The sequence below is a fragment of the Phyllostomus discolor genome, chromosome 15, assembly GCF_004126475.2.
Source record: "Phyllostomus discolor isolate MPI-MPIP mPhyDis1 chromosome 15, mPhyDis1.pri.v3, whole genome shotgun sequence".
Taxonomy (NCBI): Eukaryota; Metazoa; Chordata; class Mammalia; order Chiroptera; family Phyllostomidae; genus Phyllostomus; species Phyllostomus discolor.
Window position 1 is genome coordinate 14,797,721 of NC_040917.2, and position 19,950 is coordinate 14,817,670.

Here is a 19,950-nt window from a genome sequence, read left to right on the forward strand (position 1 = left end):
GGACGCCGGCGGACCGTGGGGGGTGGAGAAGGACTAACGCCTGCAGAGACGTGGCCCCGTCAGTGGGCACCGTGGCCTCGTGATATGGACGGAATACAGGGGACATGCGTGGGGCACAGGGGACGTGCATCACTGGGTTATTTCAAAATCGTTCATCAAGTCATCTTTGGTCACCTTGATTCCAAAAGGTTAAGCCCTTTCACAAAATAGTCCTGTGTCTGATTCAAGTTTGTGTGAAGCGATAAGCAAGAGTCCACGCAATACCAGCTAGGCAGTAAGGCCTCCGTATCCGTGGACAAAGAGCTCGGTTTGAAAGAAGGAGAAACTACGCCGAAACTAGTCCATATACTAAGTGGACTTCCCCTTCTTTCTGGAAAGTGCACGAGGGAGGGGCAGGGAATCTTAAGCACAGGGGCCCCCCCTGGGCCACGCCCTGCTACCTGGTGCTGTCGGCTGGCCTGTTTCCTTGACAGACGCGGTGCCTGATGTGTCTGAGCTGACAGGGGCTCCCTCCCTCTCTCACGCGTGCTCTCTGGCTCAGTCTCTGCCCGTCTGCGCTCAGGAGTCCCAGCAGGCATAGCAACTGGGTGTGCAGGGAAGGTCCCCTCTGCCCAGCAGCCACAGACACGAGTGAGGAGGACTCAGGTGAGCCCTCGGGGGTGGGGGGTGGAGCAGGCCCAGCGGATCTCCCTGCCAGGCGCCCACGCCCTGCAGGATCACAAATGCCCAGACCATTCTGGCCCCTGCCCTTCCCCCGGCTCCACCCCCCTCATTCCTGCCCCAGCCCCGCAAGGAGGCGCGGCACCGGTGGCTACTCACTGGCAAGGATGACCATGTCCATGCCCCAGAAGATGCTCATGATCCAGCCCACCATGACGATGGCCGTGAGGATCTGGATGAGGGCCGCCGCGATGTTCAGCCAGAAGACGCAGCACACGTGCCTGTCTGGGAGGTCGGTGCGGGCTCCGCACAGCACGGTAAAGGCCGAGACGAACGTCCCTGTGAGTGGCGGAGGGGACAGCCACGTTAGGGTGATGGAAACTGCAGCGGCACTTGGGCATGTCACCACCAGAGGCCCAGCTGCACACTCTCTGGGAGCTTGGAGAGACACAGCCTGTGCCCAGCGCCTTCCCATGCAGACCATGGCCCACCTCTTGTCCCCACGCTAGAGAGGCCACTGAACCACCTGGAGGAGGCACAGCACAGCACCACCAAGGTGCCTTTGGGGGAACACAGACGACATGGCAATGGTCCCTGCCATCAGGGAGCAGGGCAGGGGAGCCTGGGGCAGGGGTGGTGACGTGGGGGAGGGGGAGGGCATCTATGGAGGAGGGCTTTGCAAGCCTGGGTAAGGGGCTTCCCCGCCCTGCAGGGAACTGAGCTCTGACGGAGTCTGAGCAGGAGGGAAACACGACGAAGCAGGGTTTAGTTAAGAGAAGGAGCTTGTCGGCAGGGTGTTGGCTGGGCTGCCAGTGTCTGAGAAAGACGGACTCAGACAGGGCAGCAGCTGAGAGCTGATGGGGTCGTGGACCCGGGGCTCCGTAGAAGACAAGGAAGAAACGGGGGACTTGGGGACGATCAGGAAGTGCGCACCACCATCCTGTGCCTCGGCCGGCACGTCACGCACGTGGGATGGGAGATGAACCCGAACTGACCCCGTTAGGACAGAGAGCCCTGCTGAGGTGGAAAGATGGCGTGAGGTGAACAAGAGCACGTGGGGGAAATGTTACACCAAACAGCACAGACGCCGCTAACCACACACCCACAGTGTGCTGCCCCCTCTCCCCCCGAGGCCCCTCCAAGGCTTCCAGCCGTCGGAGGTGGTCGTTAGTGACCCCATTTTGCAGATGGGAAAACCAAAGCGCAGACAGGCTCAATGACGTGCCCACATAGCGCAGCCCAGATTTAAACCCAGATCCATCGAGTTTACCAGCCTGATCTCTTCTCGGTCTAGGATGTTGCACGCTTCCACTAAAAATTTTTAAAGAAGTTGGTATAGCTTCTGTGGGAAACAGTATGGTGGTTCTTCAAAAAATTAAAAATAGAAGTACCATGTAATACAGAAATTCCAATTCTGGGTATAGACCCAAAAGAATTGGAAATTTAGCCTGGCTGATGTGGCTCAGTGGATTGAGTGCCAGTCTGCAAACCCAATGGTCACCGGTTTGATTCCCAGCCAGGGCACATGCCTGGGTTGTGGGCCAGGTCCCCAGTAGGGGGCATGTGAGAGGCAACCACACATTGATGTTTCTCTCCCTTTCTTTCTCCCTCCTTTCCCCTTTCTCTAAAAATGCATTTTAAAAACTTTTGTTTTAAAAAAAAGGAAACTCGTTTCCTGAACTCTTGGAGTGAGAAGATCATCTAGCCCATTGCCTGTCAAAAGATGGACTCCTGCCAGCATCGCCAAACTGGGTAGAGGGCCTATTCATGCTCCTGCCCACTTGCCACAGGGACAGGAAGGCCTAGGGAGCCTGCTCCTCCGTGGACGTGCAGCGCTCTGAAGAGTGGCGTTAGCAAAGACCTAGGCTCGTCTGCTGGGCAAGGGTGGGCTGGCCCACGTGTTACAGGAAAGAGGAGACAGCCTTAGCTCCCGGGTGGTGTGGGAGGGCCTCTGGGTCCCCACTCTCTCTTCCACCCGTGTGCTCACACTCATGAGCACTCTGAGACGTGTGTGAAAATATAAGCACACGGCGCGCACACTAACTTGTACGATATGTACCTAGACCACCTGCAGCTGCCTTGATTTCGATACCCTCAGTATTACTAAAGAATGTATTAATGATCATTAATTTGGACACATCATTTCACTCATTCGGAAACGACAGTCATTGGACCCTTTCGCCACACAAAGTAACATACACCGTCGTAGAAGGTAGGGATTCAGTGCATGGATTTATAAGATCAAAACATCGTTTTAATCAATACGGCAGGACATTTTTTAAATGATTCTAGCACATGTTCACATGCAGATGTTAGTGGTTTTAAACGAGTCCTGCCCGAAAAGGCAGAGCCCTCCCAAACAGCTACGGGTGAGTTCTGATCAGCTCCATGAGGGCCGAGCACCTGCCCTGCTGGGGCCTGGGAACACAGCGTCCAGACAGGCGGTGGGGGCCTGACCCCCCCCCCCCCCGCCCCAGACCTCCCGTGCTGGCGGGACACGGAGTCGCAGAGGGGACAGTGACAAATTCCGTTTGTTTGTATCAGGAAAGGCTTCGTGAAGCGTAAGTGACTGGTGGGGGGAGAGGGATGGAAAGCTGACGGGAAATGACCCAGGGCAGAGGGGGAAGGGCAGCCCGGGGTCACCCCAGAGTGTACGTCCTCTGGGAGCTCAGAGGGTGACAGGGGACTGAGTAGCCAAGGGCAGCTGGACACACTGATGAAAAACAAAGCTAGTGCATGCTTGGTTTTAAAAACAACGACCCGTAAAGTAAAAGAAGGAGGCAGAGGTGGGCAGGGTCAGATGGGAGTGGGACCCACGGGCCAGGCTTCCTCTTCCAGGAAACTGGAGGCCACCTCGAGGGTTTCAAAAGCCAGGTCTGAGTTTTAGAACCAATGCTGGGACCCCGCCCCCACCCCCCGCCAAGGGGAGGATGGGCGGACGGGGTGAGACAGAGGCTGGGAGGAGAGACAGTGCAGAAGTCCCCATGGGAGGCGACAAGGTGGGAAGTGAGTCATGGCTGGGGGGAGGCAGTGGGAAGGACCCCATGGAGGAAGAGGAGGTCACGTCCCCAGGAGCAGCCACCAGCGGCGTGACGGGAGGGAAAGAGGCGACAGGAGCACAGAATGGGAGTGGTTTCCGTGCCACGTGGTGCGGGTGGAGCCATGAACCAGGTGGGGAACCTGGAGAGGCCTGTCCATCAGCTAAGGAGAGATGAGCTGGGGACGGGGACTCGGGAGGGGTCATGAAGGCTGTGGAAGTCACCCCAGGAGGGCACGGAACTCAAGGCAAGATCAAGGGCAGACCCTGGGGGACATCGAGGTCTCAGGGTGAGCAAAGAAAGTAACTACAGAGGGGGCAGAGGGGACAAATCAGGGAGGAGAGGGACGTGTCTGCACCCAGGAGAGGAGAGCCTCCTCAGGGAAGAGGAGGTGGCGGTCAGGGTCACCTGCTGAGAGGTGGTTGGGGGACGGGGCGGAATCACAGGTCTGGTGAGGCCATGAGCGGTGGGCCGAGGGAAGGACTGGCGGGAACAGATGTCAGAGGCTAGAGGAGGGGATGAGGTGTGGACTCCAGGGTGTGGTGAGCACCTTGCTTCCCAAAAGTTCCTGGAGGAAACTGAGGCTCATTTATGGGCTGAGGAGGGGCTGCAGAGAGGGGCCTGAGATCGTGAGCAGATATGGGATGAGTGGACGTCAGGGGTCTTGATAAGATGAGAAGGGGAGGGGTGGGGGGTCTACAGCGTCCCTCGAACTGGTGCGGGCATCAGAAGTCTCAGACTGAGGTTTTCAAAATGGCACTTCCAGGGCCCCACCTCCAGACCACCAAAAGCCCAGGGACGGGCCCAGGGAATCGCTTATTTAGAAATAAAAGAAGCACTGCCCCGGCTGATTCTAATATGCAATCAGGTGAGGGAATCCTGAGAGAGGGGAGATGTTGGCCTCGCGGAGCCAGAGCCAGAAAACCACATAACCTGTAGGAAACGAGCCCACGACCCCGGGCCTCTCCCTCTCTCCAACCACATCCGTCTCCCACATGACTCAGTGCTGAGTCAGGCAGCTGACCCTCTGTGGCCCAGGCAGGGGCCGGGCCCTGAGCACAGAGCTGCTGGGCGCGTCCAGGCCCAGCCAACACCAACTGGCGCACAGGAAAGTGAACTGTGCCGTCGGCCACCGACGTCAGTGTGTTACGGCACCTAGAACCACAGCAGGGACACGTGCTCAGTGTGTCTGGGTCCTCCCATGATCCTGAGGAAGAAAGGCCTGAGGAGGACCCCCGCCCCCACCCCTACCGCATGGAGATTCACAGCAAAGACAGCAGCGGGCTTTGCAACAACCACAGGCCCCTCTGGCCACCATCACTGCTGAGGTCCGGGGCTTCCCCAAGGGGCTCAGCACCCAGGCCCCAGACGCAGGCAGTGGGGACGGGGAAGCCTCTGTCCACTCCTGTCCTGGAAGTTACAAAAGGTCCCTGGGGAGAGCGCCCCCAGCCTGGCTCCTGCCCCCCATCCTGCTTCTGGCGGGCACTGGGAGAGAAGCAGCCGGAAGTGGGCTGGTGCAGCCTCACATCGGAACAGGGGTCAGACAAACCTGGGGGCTGGCAACGCCCTTCAGGGGTCCCAGCAGGTGTAGCCTTTGGCACGGGTCACGCGGGAGCTGTGGGAGGCACCGTGCTGGAAAGGGAGCCTCAGGTTTCCTGGAACTTGCGGGGAGGAAGGCAGAGCTGTCTGCTGAAGCAACTGTTCTGGATAAAGAGTACTCCCCTGGGACGGGGGCCAGCATGTCACGTCAGAGCCAGATGCCACCTGCAGCTGGCTCTGCAGTCATTAAGATGTGTGCCGCGTGTCCGTGGCCGTGACTGACACCTGGATGCCCTCTGTCAGTCCTCCAGGGGGTGCGGGCTGAGCGGAGCCTTCTTACCAGCACAGCCTTGAAAGGTGAGCCTCAGGGACAGGGAGGAAATGTAACGGAAGGACTTCGCAGCTGACATGGAAGGCCAAGCCACACCCTGCAAAACAGGTCCCGTGGCCAGCTGCTGTCTAGCTCAGAGCCAGGATATGATGCCGAAAGGGAGACCACACACAGGGTCAGACCCAGCCTAGGAAGCTACAATTCTCACACGTTAGGGGGGCACAGAAAGCAGAGGAGACTGTGCTAAAAATGCACCTCGGCAGGTCCCACCACGCCAAGATTCCAATTCAGAAGGAGCGTTCATCATCTTTTCATCATTGTGCAATTATTTCAACTGGAAACGGGAAGGCGAGAGAAGTGACTATAAGTTCACAAGCAACTGTGGACAAAAAGGCTTAGGGAGAAAGAATCAAAAGAGTTTGAAAGTGCACCGGGTCGGCATGCCCGTAGCTAAGCAAGCCAGAGAGAAGAAGGTCTCAGTCCACAACAGGGCTCGGTGCGCTCCTTCTGCAGCAGCTGTGCCTCGAGTTCTGATTCCTTAGGCAGCGGGGCGGGAAGGGGAGGAGGCTTCGGACATGGCGTGTTTGCATGCACTGCTGAGAGAAGGCACTGTCTAGTTTGTCGGCTAACGAATTCAGGAGCAGAGAGTGAGGACCAGGTGCCCAGGCCACCATGAGTGGGAGCGTGTGCGTCTTAGCGGCTGAAGGGGATCTGTGTGAGCACAGGACGGTCAGCGTAGGCTTCAAGGCCGCGGAGCTCCGCGAGGCCACCTGCGTCCTGGTTCAGGAAGTGTTCTGTGGACCCAGGGCATCCTGGCCGGCGGGGAGCTGGCAGAGAGGGGGCAGACGTGTAAAATCGAGAGAGAGGGCAGTGCAAAGCGAAACATGGTTCTAGTGTGTTCGTCATCCTGCCCACCCTCAGAGTTCTTCCAAACCAATCCTCCAGTGCCTTCGACCCGTGTGTCCCGGACCAGTGGCACGAGGGGTCTGGGAACTGCTTCCGCCACTCCCAGTAGCACACCTGATGGTGGTCCCACCCCGACGAGGCCCCGCCAGCCCATCGGAACGCCGGCTCCCAAGCGTTCAGGGAGCACACGACCTCAGTGCAGTAAGTAGCTGGGGGTCCTAGTGGCCAGGCTACCCGCCTTTGCCCCGTGAGAGATGAGGCTGTGAATTGATGATGACGTACATGGGTTTCGTGGAAGAAAATAATGACGGATGGGCTTCTGTCTCCCTCCCCCCACTCACCCCCGTAAAAAGAAGATACAAAGCACCCAGAACCACGTCACCCTTGCCCCAGCTACTCCTCTGCTCCCGGGCCCCCCCCCTCTCTCCCTCGGTCAGAAAGTACGGGCTCCAGGTGCACACGGTATTCCTCCCTGGGCCTCAGGCAATTGCCGAGGCGCTGCCTGGGATCCAAGGCCTGAGGAACCCAGGAAAAGGCAGTAGCGGGGCGTCCTGACACAGGTAAGGGGGCTTAAAGCGAGACCTCAGTGGGAAACAGTCCTTGGTCACTACCACACCACAGGGCAGGGCGGGCCTTAAATTTGCCAGCCGCAGAGGTCCATGGCACAAAGAAAGGAGGACAAGGAGCCCCGCCAGCTGTCACAAATCTATCTGTCACCCAGCCTTCTGAAGACAGAGAAAATGAGACCGGCTCCCCCTCTGCCCCTCTTCCCCGAGACGTCAGAGTGGTTAGCCTGCGGGAGGCCAGGGGGACTGGAGCTGAGAATCAGTGTTAACGGTGCTGGGCTTTGCGTCAGGCTCCCTGTGCTTGTCAGCCGTCTCCTCTGCTGTCAGCCTCCCGTGCTGAGTCCCCGACGAGCTCTGAGCTGTGCTCCCAGCCCTGGACAGACCGTGAGGGGCCGGGGAACGGCAGGCCAGGGCTGTAGGGCTGCCCTCAGGGGGGCGCCAAAGAGGCCCGGGGGTCTCGCCAGGTCACTGAGCCGGAGCAGAAATGCAACTACACCGAGTTTCTCTGCTCCCGGTTCTGAGCCTCGTCACGGCAGAGCCTGGGCTTCAGTAACATGCCAGAGGGTGAAATAAGGAGGTGGGCGTGGGGTGGGGAGGGTGTAATGACCAGGGCAGCGGACCCCGGGTGGCACTGACGGCCCCGAGGACTGAGCTCTGTCCTCCCACCTTCCACAGGACGAGCACTAAGGGTGGTCACTCGGGTGGAACGAGTGACAAGGGCAGCGGCGGTGACATTGGTTACAGGAGACGACACAGCTCCCATCGCCTGAGCAGCTGTAGCCTGGCAAGACGACCTTTCCACGGGTGGCGGGACACTGAGATGAAAACAGAGCGGTGCTCCGCCCAAGGTCACAGCTGCCAGGGAGCCTTTCCGAGAACCCCGCAGAGAGAACCTGCAGTGCGATGAACCGCGAAGGCGCTCCTGGGGATGGCGGCTGCAGGAACGGAGAGTGGGAACCCCAAGTCCTGTGCCCCCCACCTTGCCTCAGCAGGTGTCCTTTATCCTCAGGGGCTAGCTGAGACCTCTGGGTTCATGGGTGACCCTCATTCAATCACCCCGTGACAAATGACATGTACGAAGCACCTACCCTCTGCTCAGCACTGCGTTTGTTGACCTTGGGTCTCTCTCTCCTTACTGTGGGGACAAGGCTCCCTGGGCCTGTAGCCCCCAATGAGTGTGAGGCCAGAAGTGCCAGGCCCCAGGGGTGCTCATCCCTGAGAGTGTTGTGGGCGGCTGTCCCCAGGTGCCCCAAGCTGTGGCCACACACACCAGGCACGTGAAGGACAGCGCTGCCCTGCAGCCCGCCCGGGAGCCCTCGGCAGCGGAGGCCTGCGGGCGTCATACAGCATCTCCAGTCACGCCGCCTTGGCCCGGAGGCCTGCCTTCCCGGGCACAGAGTAGCCTCTTCCTTAAAAGCAAAGCTGATTCTTTCCATTCACTCATTTTCCCAAGTATTCAGGTCGCATTCGTGAAGCACCTGCTAGGTGCCAAGAACGGGGCTAAATCCTCGTGGACCCAAATGAGAAGGAGAGTCCCGGCTGACAGGGATCCCCCAGGGTCTGAGCAGGACAGACCAGGCACAGAGCACACCACCGTGTGGCCACTCCTGTGAGGGGCAGAGGCAAGACAACACTGTGGTTACAGAGGTGAGCTCTGGCATCGGAATGCCGGGGCCCGGATTCTGGCTGCTCTGCCCCAGGGCCCCCAGACCTGGCCAGTGACATACGTCTCTAGACCTCAGTTTCCCCGTCTATGAGAGGAGGACAACGATGGTAGCCTGCCACATGGTGGGGGGGCGGGGGGAATGTGAGGACTCAGTTAAAGAGTGACAAGTACTTAGAACGTCGTGTGCACCGAGTAAGGGACAGATGGGAATATCAAGAGGCCCCTGTCCCAGACTCGGGAGGCAGGTGATGGGGGGAGGGGTCCCCAGAAGGCAACGCTGAGGAGCAGAATAAGGAGTTACCTCAAACAAGAGAATGAAATTGAAGATCTCAGTGACTCTCATGGTGGCTTCCAGCCAATGGCTCTACTTGTCGCCTTTCTAAATCATGTGTTACAACTGCTATGTTCTCTGTGTCACCTGGTGAAGCCGGAGGCTCAGGCCTCACCTGCATGCCACGGTATTGTGCAGCCAGCGAAAATTATAGGTATGATGACTACACAGCAAGTCAGGCAAGCGCTTTACAGGAAATTACAAAAACAGTAGGTAGACTGTGCTGGGAACTATTCAAACTATTCACATGTGTTCACAAGGACTGGAGTGTATGAAGCAAAATGAAAATAGTTTTGCCATGCAGAAGTAGAGGTAGCTTTTTCTGTGCTTTTTTTTCCCCGAATCAAATTCTCTTTTCAGTTATAAAAATGTTTCAGGCTGTCCAGGACCCTGCCAGGACCCAACTCTGCAAGGCTGTCAATCAAACAGCTCCTTACCAGTCACAGAGAAGGCCTGGGAGCAGTTGAGCAAACTAGGGGACAGGTGGCACACAGGTACCTGACACAGGAAAATAAATGGTGCCATGTGACCATTTTGGGGCTGCGATAAGCCCCCCCAAACTCCCAGGAATGCCTCTGGAATACAGCCCCCAACCGTGGGGCATCATTCCCGGGTAAGCAGGCAAAGGCGGCTCTCAGCTGGATGGGACGCTTGGGCTCACCTGCTGGAGGCGGGTTGAGAAGGTGGACACTGTGGGCTCTTGTTTGGCTGCCAGGAAATGACTCCAGGCCCAAGAGCCCCTGAGGGGCCATTCACTGTGGATTCATCAATTGGCCCCACGACAACAGCAGGAAAGGAGGAGGCTCGGCTGCGCTGGCACCCCAAGCTCCCAGGGAACCAGGGTGGATGGAGGCCTGTGTGGGGCTCGTACTCAGGTGCTACCTGTCTGGCTGGGGACTCCCACGGGCCTGGGAGACACACCTGCTCCTTCCTGACACTGTGCCCTGTGGGGTGGCCCATGTGTGTGTGCTCCTGTGTCAGGGATGACTTCCTGCTGGGCTCAGCTTAGTTACCCACTTCATTCACCTCCCTTGGCTGCAAATTGGTCATTTTCAGAAATGTATGTCACCCTCCTTGGGTGAATCTTCTGGGAATGACGTAAAATTTTCGAAAGAACTCTCTGCCCACCCTGAGAGCAGATCCCCAGGGGGGTGGGGGAGGGGTGCTCAGCTTATTCCGAGCCACGTGCCCTGCTGGAACCGATGACACCCAGGACGAGAGGATCCTCCATAAAAGTGCGTTCCATAGGCATGAACTCTCCTGAAATGTTGGGACTCCTTTGCACATGGACTCGGGTCTCCCCTGCGCTTCTGGACTCAGCCCATCACCAGCTGGGGTGCCCCAGGCCACCTCCACGGGGCTCCAAGAAGCAGGTTCAAACAGAGAGAGGCACCTGGCATTCATGTCCCGCACGCTGATGGAACGCCAGGCACGTCACCCAAGGTCCTGGAACATCGGGGTATATAGGAAGTGCACCAGGTGAGTTACTTGTTACCTTATATCTACGTTTACAACGAATGGCAGGCTGGTGTCATTCTTGAGACTGGTAAATTACCCGTTTCTATGCTTTTTTCCCACAGACAGCCCACTGGAGGGTCTAGCGGAGGAATGCGGCTACTCCTAGCTGATGTCTCTTAGGCTGCTTCGGGCTGCAAGTGACACAAAACCAACTCAAACTACGGCAGCTCAAGGGATAGGCAGCTTTTACTGTCTCAAATGACAGGAAGTCCAAAGGGAGTTCAGAGGTTAGATTGTTAAGCAGGTCCGTTGGGCCACCAAGGGCCTAGGCTCTTTGTCTCTGCACTGACACCCTTGGTGGTGGCTTTGGCCTCAGCCTGACACCCAGATGGCCGCAGCAGCTCCGGAAAGCTCAATCCCAACATGACAACATCTGGAAGAATAAAGATAACATCTTCCCGTGGCCCCCTTTGGGCCTAAGGAAACAATCCCCTGATCATCGGGTCACCTGTCATGTCTGAACCAGTCACCCACCAGAGGTATGGAGTTCCTGACCGGCTTGCGCTAGTCATCCTGGTGCAAAGGATGCTGGGAGTCAACCTCACTGCCCACCATACAGAGCCTTACCAGGGAGCTGTGCCTCTCTCTTCTTCACCTCTGGGCACACCCCCTCCCAGGCAACCAGACGCCCTAAGTCAACCCCGGAGACCATGGTGAGAGTCACAGCTGGCCATCTAGGGCCCCTTAGGACAATCACTGCTTTTTTAAAATGCCCTACAGAAGTATCCATCCAGAGATGAATGGATAAACAAAATGTGGAGTATCCCTGAGGTGGAATATTATTCGGCCCTGAAAAAGGGAGTGCTGGCACGTGCTGCAACATGGATGAGCCTTGAGGACATTATGCTAACGTTGCCTAAGCCAGTCACGAAAGGACAAATATCGTGTGACTCCCCAGAGACAGGAAGTAGAGTAGAGGTTACCGGAGACTGGGGCGAGTTGCGGGGAGCAGGAGTTAGTGTTTCTGGGGCACAGAGTTTCCTTAAGGGATGAAGAGTAACTTCTGGAGCTGAGTGGTGATTGCACAGCATTGTGAGTGCGCTTATGCCACAGAGCTGGACACAGAGAAAGTGAATATGGTACATTTGATGTTATGAATACTTTACCACAATACGAAAAATGACCTTTGACGTCTACGAACCCTCTAGCTATTGGCAACCACAATGAGAGGTGAGTCTTTACCTAGGATGTAACACCCAGGCAGCAGCCTTGGGAGCTCTGATCACGTGATAATCCCTCCACGACTGAACTCAATCTCATCGCCGCTCTTACACTCCAGGAAGCATCCCTTGTTCCTTCCCTGACTGGAATGCCAAGCTGATTCAAGAGGTCCAGCCCATAGGGAGGTAGTGTGTGAACGCCCAAATCAGGGGCTCCAGGTCCCCTAGGGGCACTCAGGGTGGGGGACCCCAGAACATACAGTGTGCCCACCCCTGACCCCGGGGCCATCCCTGTCCCTCTAGCAACACTCTGCAGCCACCTGGCCAGCAGCTTTAGGAGACTATGTGTCACCCCCTCTAACGAGGTGCCTCTGAGCCCCGGAGTGAAGCCCGACCATCCATCCCCCTGGCAGGGAGCAGCGGGGAGAGGCGCTGTGAGCCTTTCCAGGGACGCTCGGCTGATTACTGAGCTGGTGAGAGCACGACAGGGTCACACAGAGCGCTTCTGCAGCTGATGGATTTCTCAAAGCAGAACTCATTAGGTGGAGGTGAGGCTTATCTGGGGCTTTGCAAGCCCGGGCAGCACTTGGCTTTCCAGCACTCTAAACAAATAGGAATATGACAGAGGTGGAGGCCCGGAGCTGGGGAGGGCGGGCCTGGGGCCCAGGCCAGCGGCCAAGGCGGGCTCTGGGGAGAAAGTCGGCACCAGACATTCCCTATTAGGGCAAGAAGACTGCAGACGCGAGAGCCGGATTTGTGCTGGGAGGGCCGCAAAGGCTCTGATCGCCCGGAAGGGGCCTGGAAGTGCGCGGCTGCGGAAGCAGGCACGCAGCTCTGTAGGTACAGCTGGTTATGGTTTTCCCTCTCAGAAATGGCACTTCGGGAAACCTTGTCCTCTAACAGATTCCCAGAACTACCCCCACATTGTCCCCAGCAGGGACCATGTCGTTGGAGGCTGGCCCGCTGCCTGCTCTCACCCACACGTCTCCATTGCCACTGCACCACCCCACTCAGCTCCCCACGACCCAGGGCCAGCAGCGCCTAGCTGCCGAGTTCAGGGAGCTGGCTCACCTCCAACCTCCTCACCTCCCACACCACCCTCGCTGGATACCGCTCTGGGTCCAGAGAGCGAGTGGCCTGTCTGGGAGCTGGGCAGGCGGACCTGTCTCTCCAGGAGCCCACAGCTCCCGGGTGGGGGTGGCTCCTGAGTCTCTGCTCCCCTTGCCTGGACCTCCCCCCTCCTATGGGAGCCCCGGCACAGAGTGACAACCCCGCCCTCCCGGAGGGCTTGCTCTGTGCCAGGCCTGCTCATGGGCTCTGCCTGCGAAGTCTCCTTGAGTCCCCACAAAACCCCTGAGGCTGGTGCTCTTTGCCAAGTGGTGGCAGGACAGGGAGTCGTATTAAAACAACAACGAGCCAAACTCCAGAGCCTGAAACAGGCCCAGGACTCAGGCGTGACCTCCATCCTGCCTCCCCGTGGGAGGGAGAAGGAAGGAGAGGTCACTTCGCAGGGCTCAAGGTTCGTGGTCCAGAGGCCTGGGCTCTGGCCCAGCTCTGCCACCACCCTGTGACCTGGGAGAGGCCCTCTTGCCTGTGAGCCTCGGCGTCTAGTCTGTGAAGTGAGATGCTTGGGCAGCGTGTGGCCCGAGAACCCCTCCAGCTCTAACTCTTTGGGACCCTGGTCCTGTTGGGCAGAAGGTAGCCATTCTGCCAGACCCAGCTCCCCGGGGCTCATGGCTTCCCATCCAGCAGTGGGGCAGAGCCCCCCAGGGGTTCACTCAGGGGCTGGGGGAGCAGCCTTTGTGTGGGCTTCCCCCTGGGGCGGGGCATGGAGAGTCTGACTCCCAGGAATCCTGCCCAGTGGCTGAGTCAGCATCTCCAGGAACTCAGGAGGTTCTCCTGGTCCACCTAACCCCCTGCAGGCCCACCTTCGGGACGGCTCAACAGGGCGGGCTCCCTTTGGCCGGTGTCGCGGGTGCCCCGCAGTGAGGCCAGCTCTGCTCCTGACGCTACCCTAACCAGCTTGCTTTCCATCTCCCCGGCCACCTGGCTGGCTGCCAGGACTGTTACCCTCTCCCCACTTTGGGTTCGAGTAGCTACTACATTTTAGGCACTCAATACATATTTGTTGAAAGTTGTTCAATGGATGTAGTAGATATTCAACAAACAGACTGAAAAAGCCCCAGCCTTATCTCCCAAGAATCTCATAGCCAAGGGCTCTCATCTTTCCAAGGTCAAGTTACATCTCAATGACCTTGACTCGGACCACCTGCACTGTGAATGCCCCTCTGTGGAGGAAGGTGATGGCACAGGCGCTCTTGGATGACACAGGTCACCGCTTCCACAGCAACCACAACACCTCCACGCCCTTCAGTACTTACCCATCGGCTATGCTTGTTCAACAGGGTCTCTCTCTGTCCACACCCACACAGCAGCTCTGACCACGTAGGTTTTTAAGCAACGCTGGTTAAGAGGCCTCAGGTCAAGGATAAAGAAGGGAAGAGGTCCTAACCGGGAATCCGCAAACCCGCTGGGGATCCATGAACTGGGATTTTTAAAAACTTACTTCTTTATTTTCACTAACCTAACTCAGTTTTGGCATTTCCTTTTGTCATGGGTGTGGGCAACAAGCACAATAGTATCAGCAGAACCTGGCATTCGTCACCAGTGGAAACCACAGATAGCTCCACACCACGCTGAAGCTGAGAAGCAGATTTTTCAAAATATTGACACTCATCGCTATTTTAAAATTATGGCACTAATTAGACGCGCTGCTGGATCTTCTGATTTAATACAAAAGCACAGTGTTTCTAGATGCAAATTTTTCAAAATACTTTGATACCTGTTTCTCAATATCCTTGGTGTTCTGTGTAAGTCTCTGTATTAAATGCATTAAAAACAATAATATTCTGAGAAGCGATGCAAGACTTGACCAGGCGGCTCAAGGGCCCAATGGTGCTAAAATAAGGCTCAGAACCTCTAGACTTGAGAGTCTAATGTCTCCGCTGGGCTCAGACCTGCTGCTCATCAGATACAAGCTTCATCTAAAAGCCGTCTGATGGGACGCTGGGGCTGCAGGTACAGGAAGCCAGGTGGAGGGAGGTGGCGGCATAGTGACTGTCCCTGGGGCAGCAACATTCCTGCCCTGGAGGTCTCCTGTCTAAACCAGCGTCTGCTGCATCCGTTCAGGATTCCGAGTTCTACCCGTCGGAGGTGCTATGCTCAGAGGGTCTCTCCTGCTCCGCAGACTTTTATTGTATTTCATACGGTGCCTGCGGGCACGAGTGGATGTTCTGACACTGCCGGTGTGTGTTGGATGAGTCCTGTTGCTAAGAAACAAATCCCAGATGTTTCTTTAAACACAAAGCACATTCCTCCTCACTCAACTCCACCGTGTCTTCTCTTGGGCCACTTCGGGCCTCAATTTGAGCCTCCAGAAACATCCAATGACCTGCTCCGATGACCCCTACAGAGCTTGGGGTGATGGCCTTGGGCAGAAAGAAAGGAGGGCCCCATCCCGGCTGAAGATGCCTGCCGACTCCGAGCAGGCGGCTTGTGAGGGAGGTCTCCTAGGAGGGACCAGCTCAGGCCCAGGGGACAAGGCACCACAAGGGACCTGTGAGCTGTGGCCCTGTCCTGGGGGGTCCTGGGGGCTCCTTTCAGGATTTCTAGGGACCACGAGCCTCACTATTTCCTGTAGAGGGGCTCCAGGTTAGACGTGCCAGGGGTGTCCAACCTGTGGCCCGCGGGCCACGTGCAGCCCAGGATGGCTGTGAATGTGGCCCAACACAAAATCGTAAATCTACCTAAAACATCATGAGATTTTCTTTGTGTGATTACATGTCGCAATGCATTTAACGTGGGGCCCAAGACAACTCTTCTCCTTCCAGTGTGGCCCAGAGATGCCAAAAGGTTGGGCACCCCCACACGACCAAATCCAACCACGACTTCCCTCCCTAGAAGGTTCCAGTCTTCCTGTGTTTCTACCAGAAGGGCTCTGGGGGACACCACCCACCCTCCAGTCCCCAAAGGCAGGGACAACTGGGTAGGCGGGCCACCTCTGGCAGCAGTCACTCTGGGGTTCCTTCTCCTGCAGCCCTGGCTTGGAGGCACCACAGTGCCACCCAATGAGATTCCCAAGAGTTTCTCTCCAGTGGGTTGTGTCTTTTTTAAAAATGCAAGTTCCCCAGCCCCACCTCATTCTCTCTACCAGACTCTCAGAGGGTTGGAACTGGATTTGACATTTAACAAGCTGCCCAGAGGATTCAGATCACACTGAGGTGGTTGAACCACATGTCAGCCATGTTCCTGGCTAGTTCTTCTGTCCCCAGATTACTGGGCGCCCGTGAGGAGGCAGGCATCACACCAGCCCCGAGGTGCGTGCGGTGCTGAGGAGGACTGGACAGTCTCCTCTCAGACCTAGGCTGGGAGGGCTGGCTTCCCGCCAGTCGCAGCTCCAAGGATGATGACAATAATATGTTATTTTAAAAATGGAAAAGTGAGCAGAGGAGCAGAGTAGACATTTCTTCGAAGAAGACAGACAGATGGCCGACGGGAACACGAAAAGATGCTCACCGTCACTCCTCATCGGGGGAAATGCAAATCCAAGCCACAACGAGATGCCACCTCACACCTGTTAGAATGGCTGTCGGCAAAAAGGCACGAAAGCTCGTTGGTCAGGATGGGGAGGAAAGGAAACCCCCATGCGCTGTAGGTGGGAACGCAAATCGGTTACAACCATTATGCAAAGCAGCATGGAGTTTCCTCCGAAAAGTAAAAATAGAACGACCAGATGATCCAGTAATCCCACTTCTGGGGTACATCCAAAGGAAATAGAACCGCTATCTTGAACAGCCGTCTTCACTGCCACGTTCATGGCAGCCTCAGAGTCAAGCTATGGAAACAATCTAAACGGATGAATAGATTTTAAAATGTGCTCTATTATCTACACAATTCAGCCTTTGAAAAGAAGAAAGTCCTGCCACTTGTGACAACACGGACGGAACCTGAGGATATGACACTAAGAGGAATAAGACACAGAAGGAGAAATGCTGCATAATCTCACTCACATGGGGAATCTATAAAAAAAAAAAAAAAAGCCAAACCCCTGGTAACAGAGCGTACAGTGGTGGTTATCAGAGGCTGGGGAAGGGGGGAGATTTTTCTTTAAATCCTTTAGAACTGGGGGGGGAGGGGGGATGTAATTCTCACTATGCTCCAGGCACTATTCTAAGCACTGTATGTGTAATTGCTCATCTAACTTTCAAAAGAGTCCTATGAACTGTGTACTATTGTTTTCCCATTTTGCTGGTGAAGACACTGAGGCACAGAGAGGTTAGGTAACTGGCTCAAGGTCACAGCTATCACGTAGTAGAGTGGGATGGAGGCCTTCAGCAAACTAAAGACGTTATAACCAGAAAAAAAGTCCCCAGGGATTTAGGGAAGCGCCCCAAAAGTAAACGAGTAAATTCAGGGTCCCTGGCTCTACATCAGCAAATGTCCTTTGCTCTGGAAGCCTCTGGCAACGTGGCAGGTGTTTCTGCTTCTACTTGCTGTTCCCTCCCGGAGAATGAACTCTCCCTGTTCCCGGCAGGGGGTGCGAGGGCCAGCCCCGGGCTTCGGCACATGCCGCATGGAGGGACGTATCATCAGGGGGCAACTCGGCGGGCACAGCTCCCCACCAGGCCGAATGTGTGGGCCTCAGGGCCGAGCCCTGAGGGGTCAAGCACAGGTGCTCCTCCCCCAGAGCAGGGACAGTGGCCACCAGAGGGGGCAACAGGCAGGAAAGCCCCAGGCCTCGGGGCTGCTATCTCCTCCTTGCCACCCACCAGCCCCAGCAAGTGGCCTGCTACTGATGCGTTGTTTTTACAAAGCTTTTAAATTAAGCCCGAGTAAAGGGAAGAGGCCGGAGCGGTGCTGCAGGCACCGTTCGGGTTCTGATTCCCACCCCGGCGGGGGCAGCGAGCCGCTCTCTGGCAGCTTTCCATGCCAAACTCATCTGGGATGTTTCAGGGCAGAATAAATGTCTGGGAAACCCTCGGAGCAGCCCTGCAAAGCATTACTACGGGCTGGCGCCTGGTCCAGGACAAGTCGCCCCTCCCGGGGCCCACAGCCGTCACATCCCAGGCAGGGCAGCCCCGGCAGCGGAGGTGCCCGCCTTCCCTTCTGCATCCTCAGCACCGCAGCCTTGGCAGGAGCCTCACCCAGAGCCTCCTGACTCCAGAAGCACAAAATGTCCTCGAACGTCTCGCATACATCACTCTTTCTCTCTCAATAAACACACTTAAATAACAAGTCAGCAGCGGCAGCGGCAGCTGCTGTCGCCACAGAGTCTGCAGAACGGACAGTCCACTGGCCTTTTCCCACTGTGTGAGCGTGAGACCGTCAGCAGCAGAGCTGGTGCTCTGTGACTTTCGGACTTGTGCAAACCTCTGAACACATCCTTGTCCCGGGCACATTCAGGGCACCGGGTGTGCAGGCTCACACGTGCACAGGCACTAGGTGAGCAAGCTCACAGATGTATGCACACACAGGTATCCAGGCTCACGCGCACACACACAACAGATCTGCAAGTTCACACGTGCAGACACACAGGAGTATGCAGGCTCACATGCATATACACACACTAGGCATACAGACTCACATACATGTGCACACACACCCAGGTATGCAGGCTCACGCATGTATATATACACCAGGTGTTCAGGTTCACAGGTGCACACAGCAGGTGTGCACACACACCCTCTCCCAGGCACCGCAGTCTGGCTTTCCAGGAACAGAGACCAGCGCTCTGTCAGACAGGAAGCCTGGCATGTCCTCCTCTGGGTGGCCCTGTTGGAATTTCCGGCGCCACGTAAATTATAACAGTCAACACAATGGCTTTTTAGTAATTATTATTCCTCGTGATTCATGATTCTGTGTGACTCAAACCTCCGTACTGTGCCCAGGTGCTGAATCACGCAGCGCCCGGCTCCGCCAGCCCTCGGTGGAACTCTCTCACGCGAACCCACGTCTGCCTTTGCCTCCTCTCACTGGTCATATCCCTGCAAAACGCTTTTCCGCAACGCCTTTAGTCACTAGAAAATCCTCTCTCTAATTTGTTCTGCTTCTCCCTCGATCCCCTCGCATATTCCGTTTTCTGGGAAATGAAGTTTAACGGTGAGCCAAACAAAGCCCCTCTGTGAGCCAAAGCAAGCACCTAGCATCGCTGACAAAAAGTTTGGTGCCACTGGGACCCTCCACCTCTCTCCCCTCAACCCCTGGCACTCCAGATGGCTATAACACTATGTATTCATTACCCAGGTTTTCTCGTTTAACAGCCATGTTATGTTTTCATTTCCTATTACTGTCCATTGCAAATGTTCAGCATGCTGGCAGTATTGTGCACTAAAATGGGATTTTTCCCCCTGATGAATCTGGATAAAAGGAAAAAAAGAGCTCTCAGGCTCTTCGCCACCCTTTGGGCAGCTCCAGCATGTAGAGTCCCCCAGGGCTCTGTGAAACCAGAGTTTGGGGGGGGACTGCAGGTCACTCTGACCCGGACAGGGCCACTGGTATCGGCAGAGTAGGCTCGCACGATCCGCCACCTGTTGACTACTCCACCCCAGAAGTGGAGTGGCCTCTTCTCCCCGCAATGGGGTCCACTTCCCAGAAGTGCCTCCCATCGACCGTGCCATTCGGAGAGCCCCGTCTCTGCCACAAACACGAGTTCTTGGAATCAGGTTTGCAGCGTTTGAGGGAAGCAGCCACGGGCTGGCTGCCAAACTCACCGCCTACTGCCCCCCCTCCCCGACTCTGTGTATCCACCTCAGCCTTCCCTGTGCAAAAAAGCCCCACGAAAATCATGTTTATGGAAATTGTATCGCCATGGCAACTGTAAAGGTCTCAGCAGTATTTTTAAAATAGCAAATTACCAAAACCCACTTAGAAAAACATAAAATCTGTTTCCTTATGGGCATTAGCGAGCATACGGATTCTAACAAATACAAAATGCGTTTCATGATAGCACGCCCGAAAGGCGGGTTAGAGAGGGCTCCGGGCCAACAGATTAACGGGAACAGAGGGTTGACTTCGTGAAAGGTGAAGTTTAGTTTTCTTTTTTCTAATAAGAAATTGCACTTCCGACTTAGTCTGGGAAATGACACTGAGACCTTCTGGTGCAGAAAATGTGGGTAAGAGAACTGAGTTGCTGAAATACTAATTTCTTACTTTCTATTTTCACACCACCGATATTAT

The 19,950-nt window shown here is 56.1% G+C and overlaps 1 protein-coding gene across 2 annotated transcripts in view; it reads right to left on the reverse strand.

Annotated features, from left to right (window-relative positions):
- Nucleotides 1-19,950, reverse strand: part of STUM (stum, mechanosensory transduction mediator homolog) — a 49,451-nt gene that overhangs the window by 8,661 nt on the left and 20,840 nt on the right. For both annotated transcript variants that reach the window (XM_028531392.2, XM_028531393.2), the window contains exon 2: nucleotides 820-999. In XM_028531392.2, the coding sequence (XP_028387193.1) occupies nucleotides 820-999 (180 nt within the window). The remainder of the gene's footprint in view (nucleotides 1-819; nucleotides 1,000-19,950) is intronic.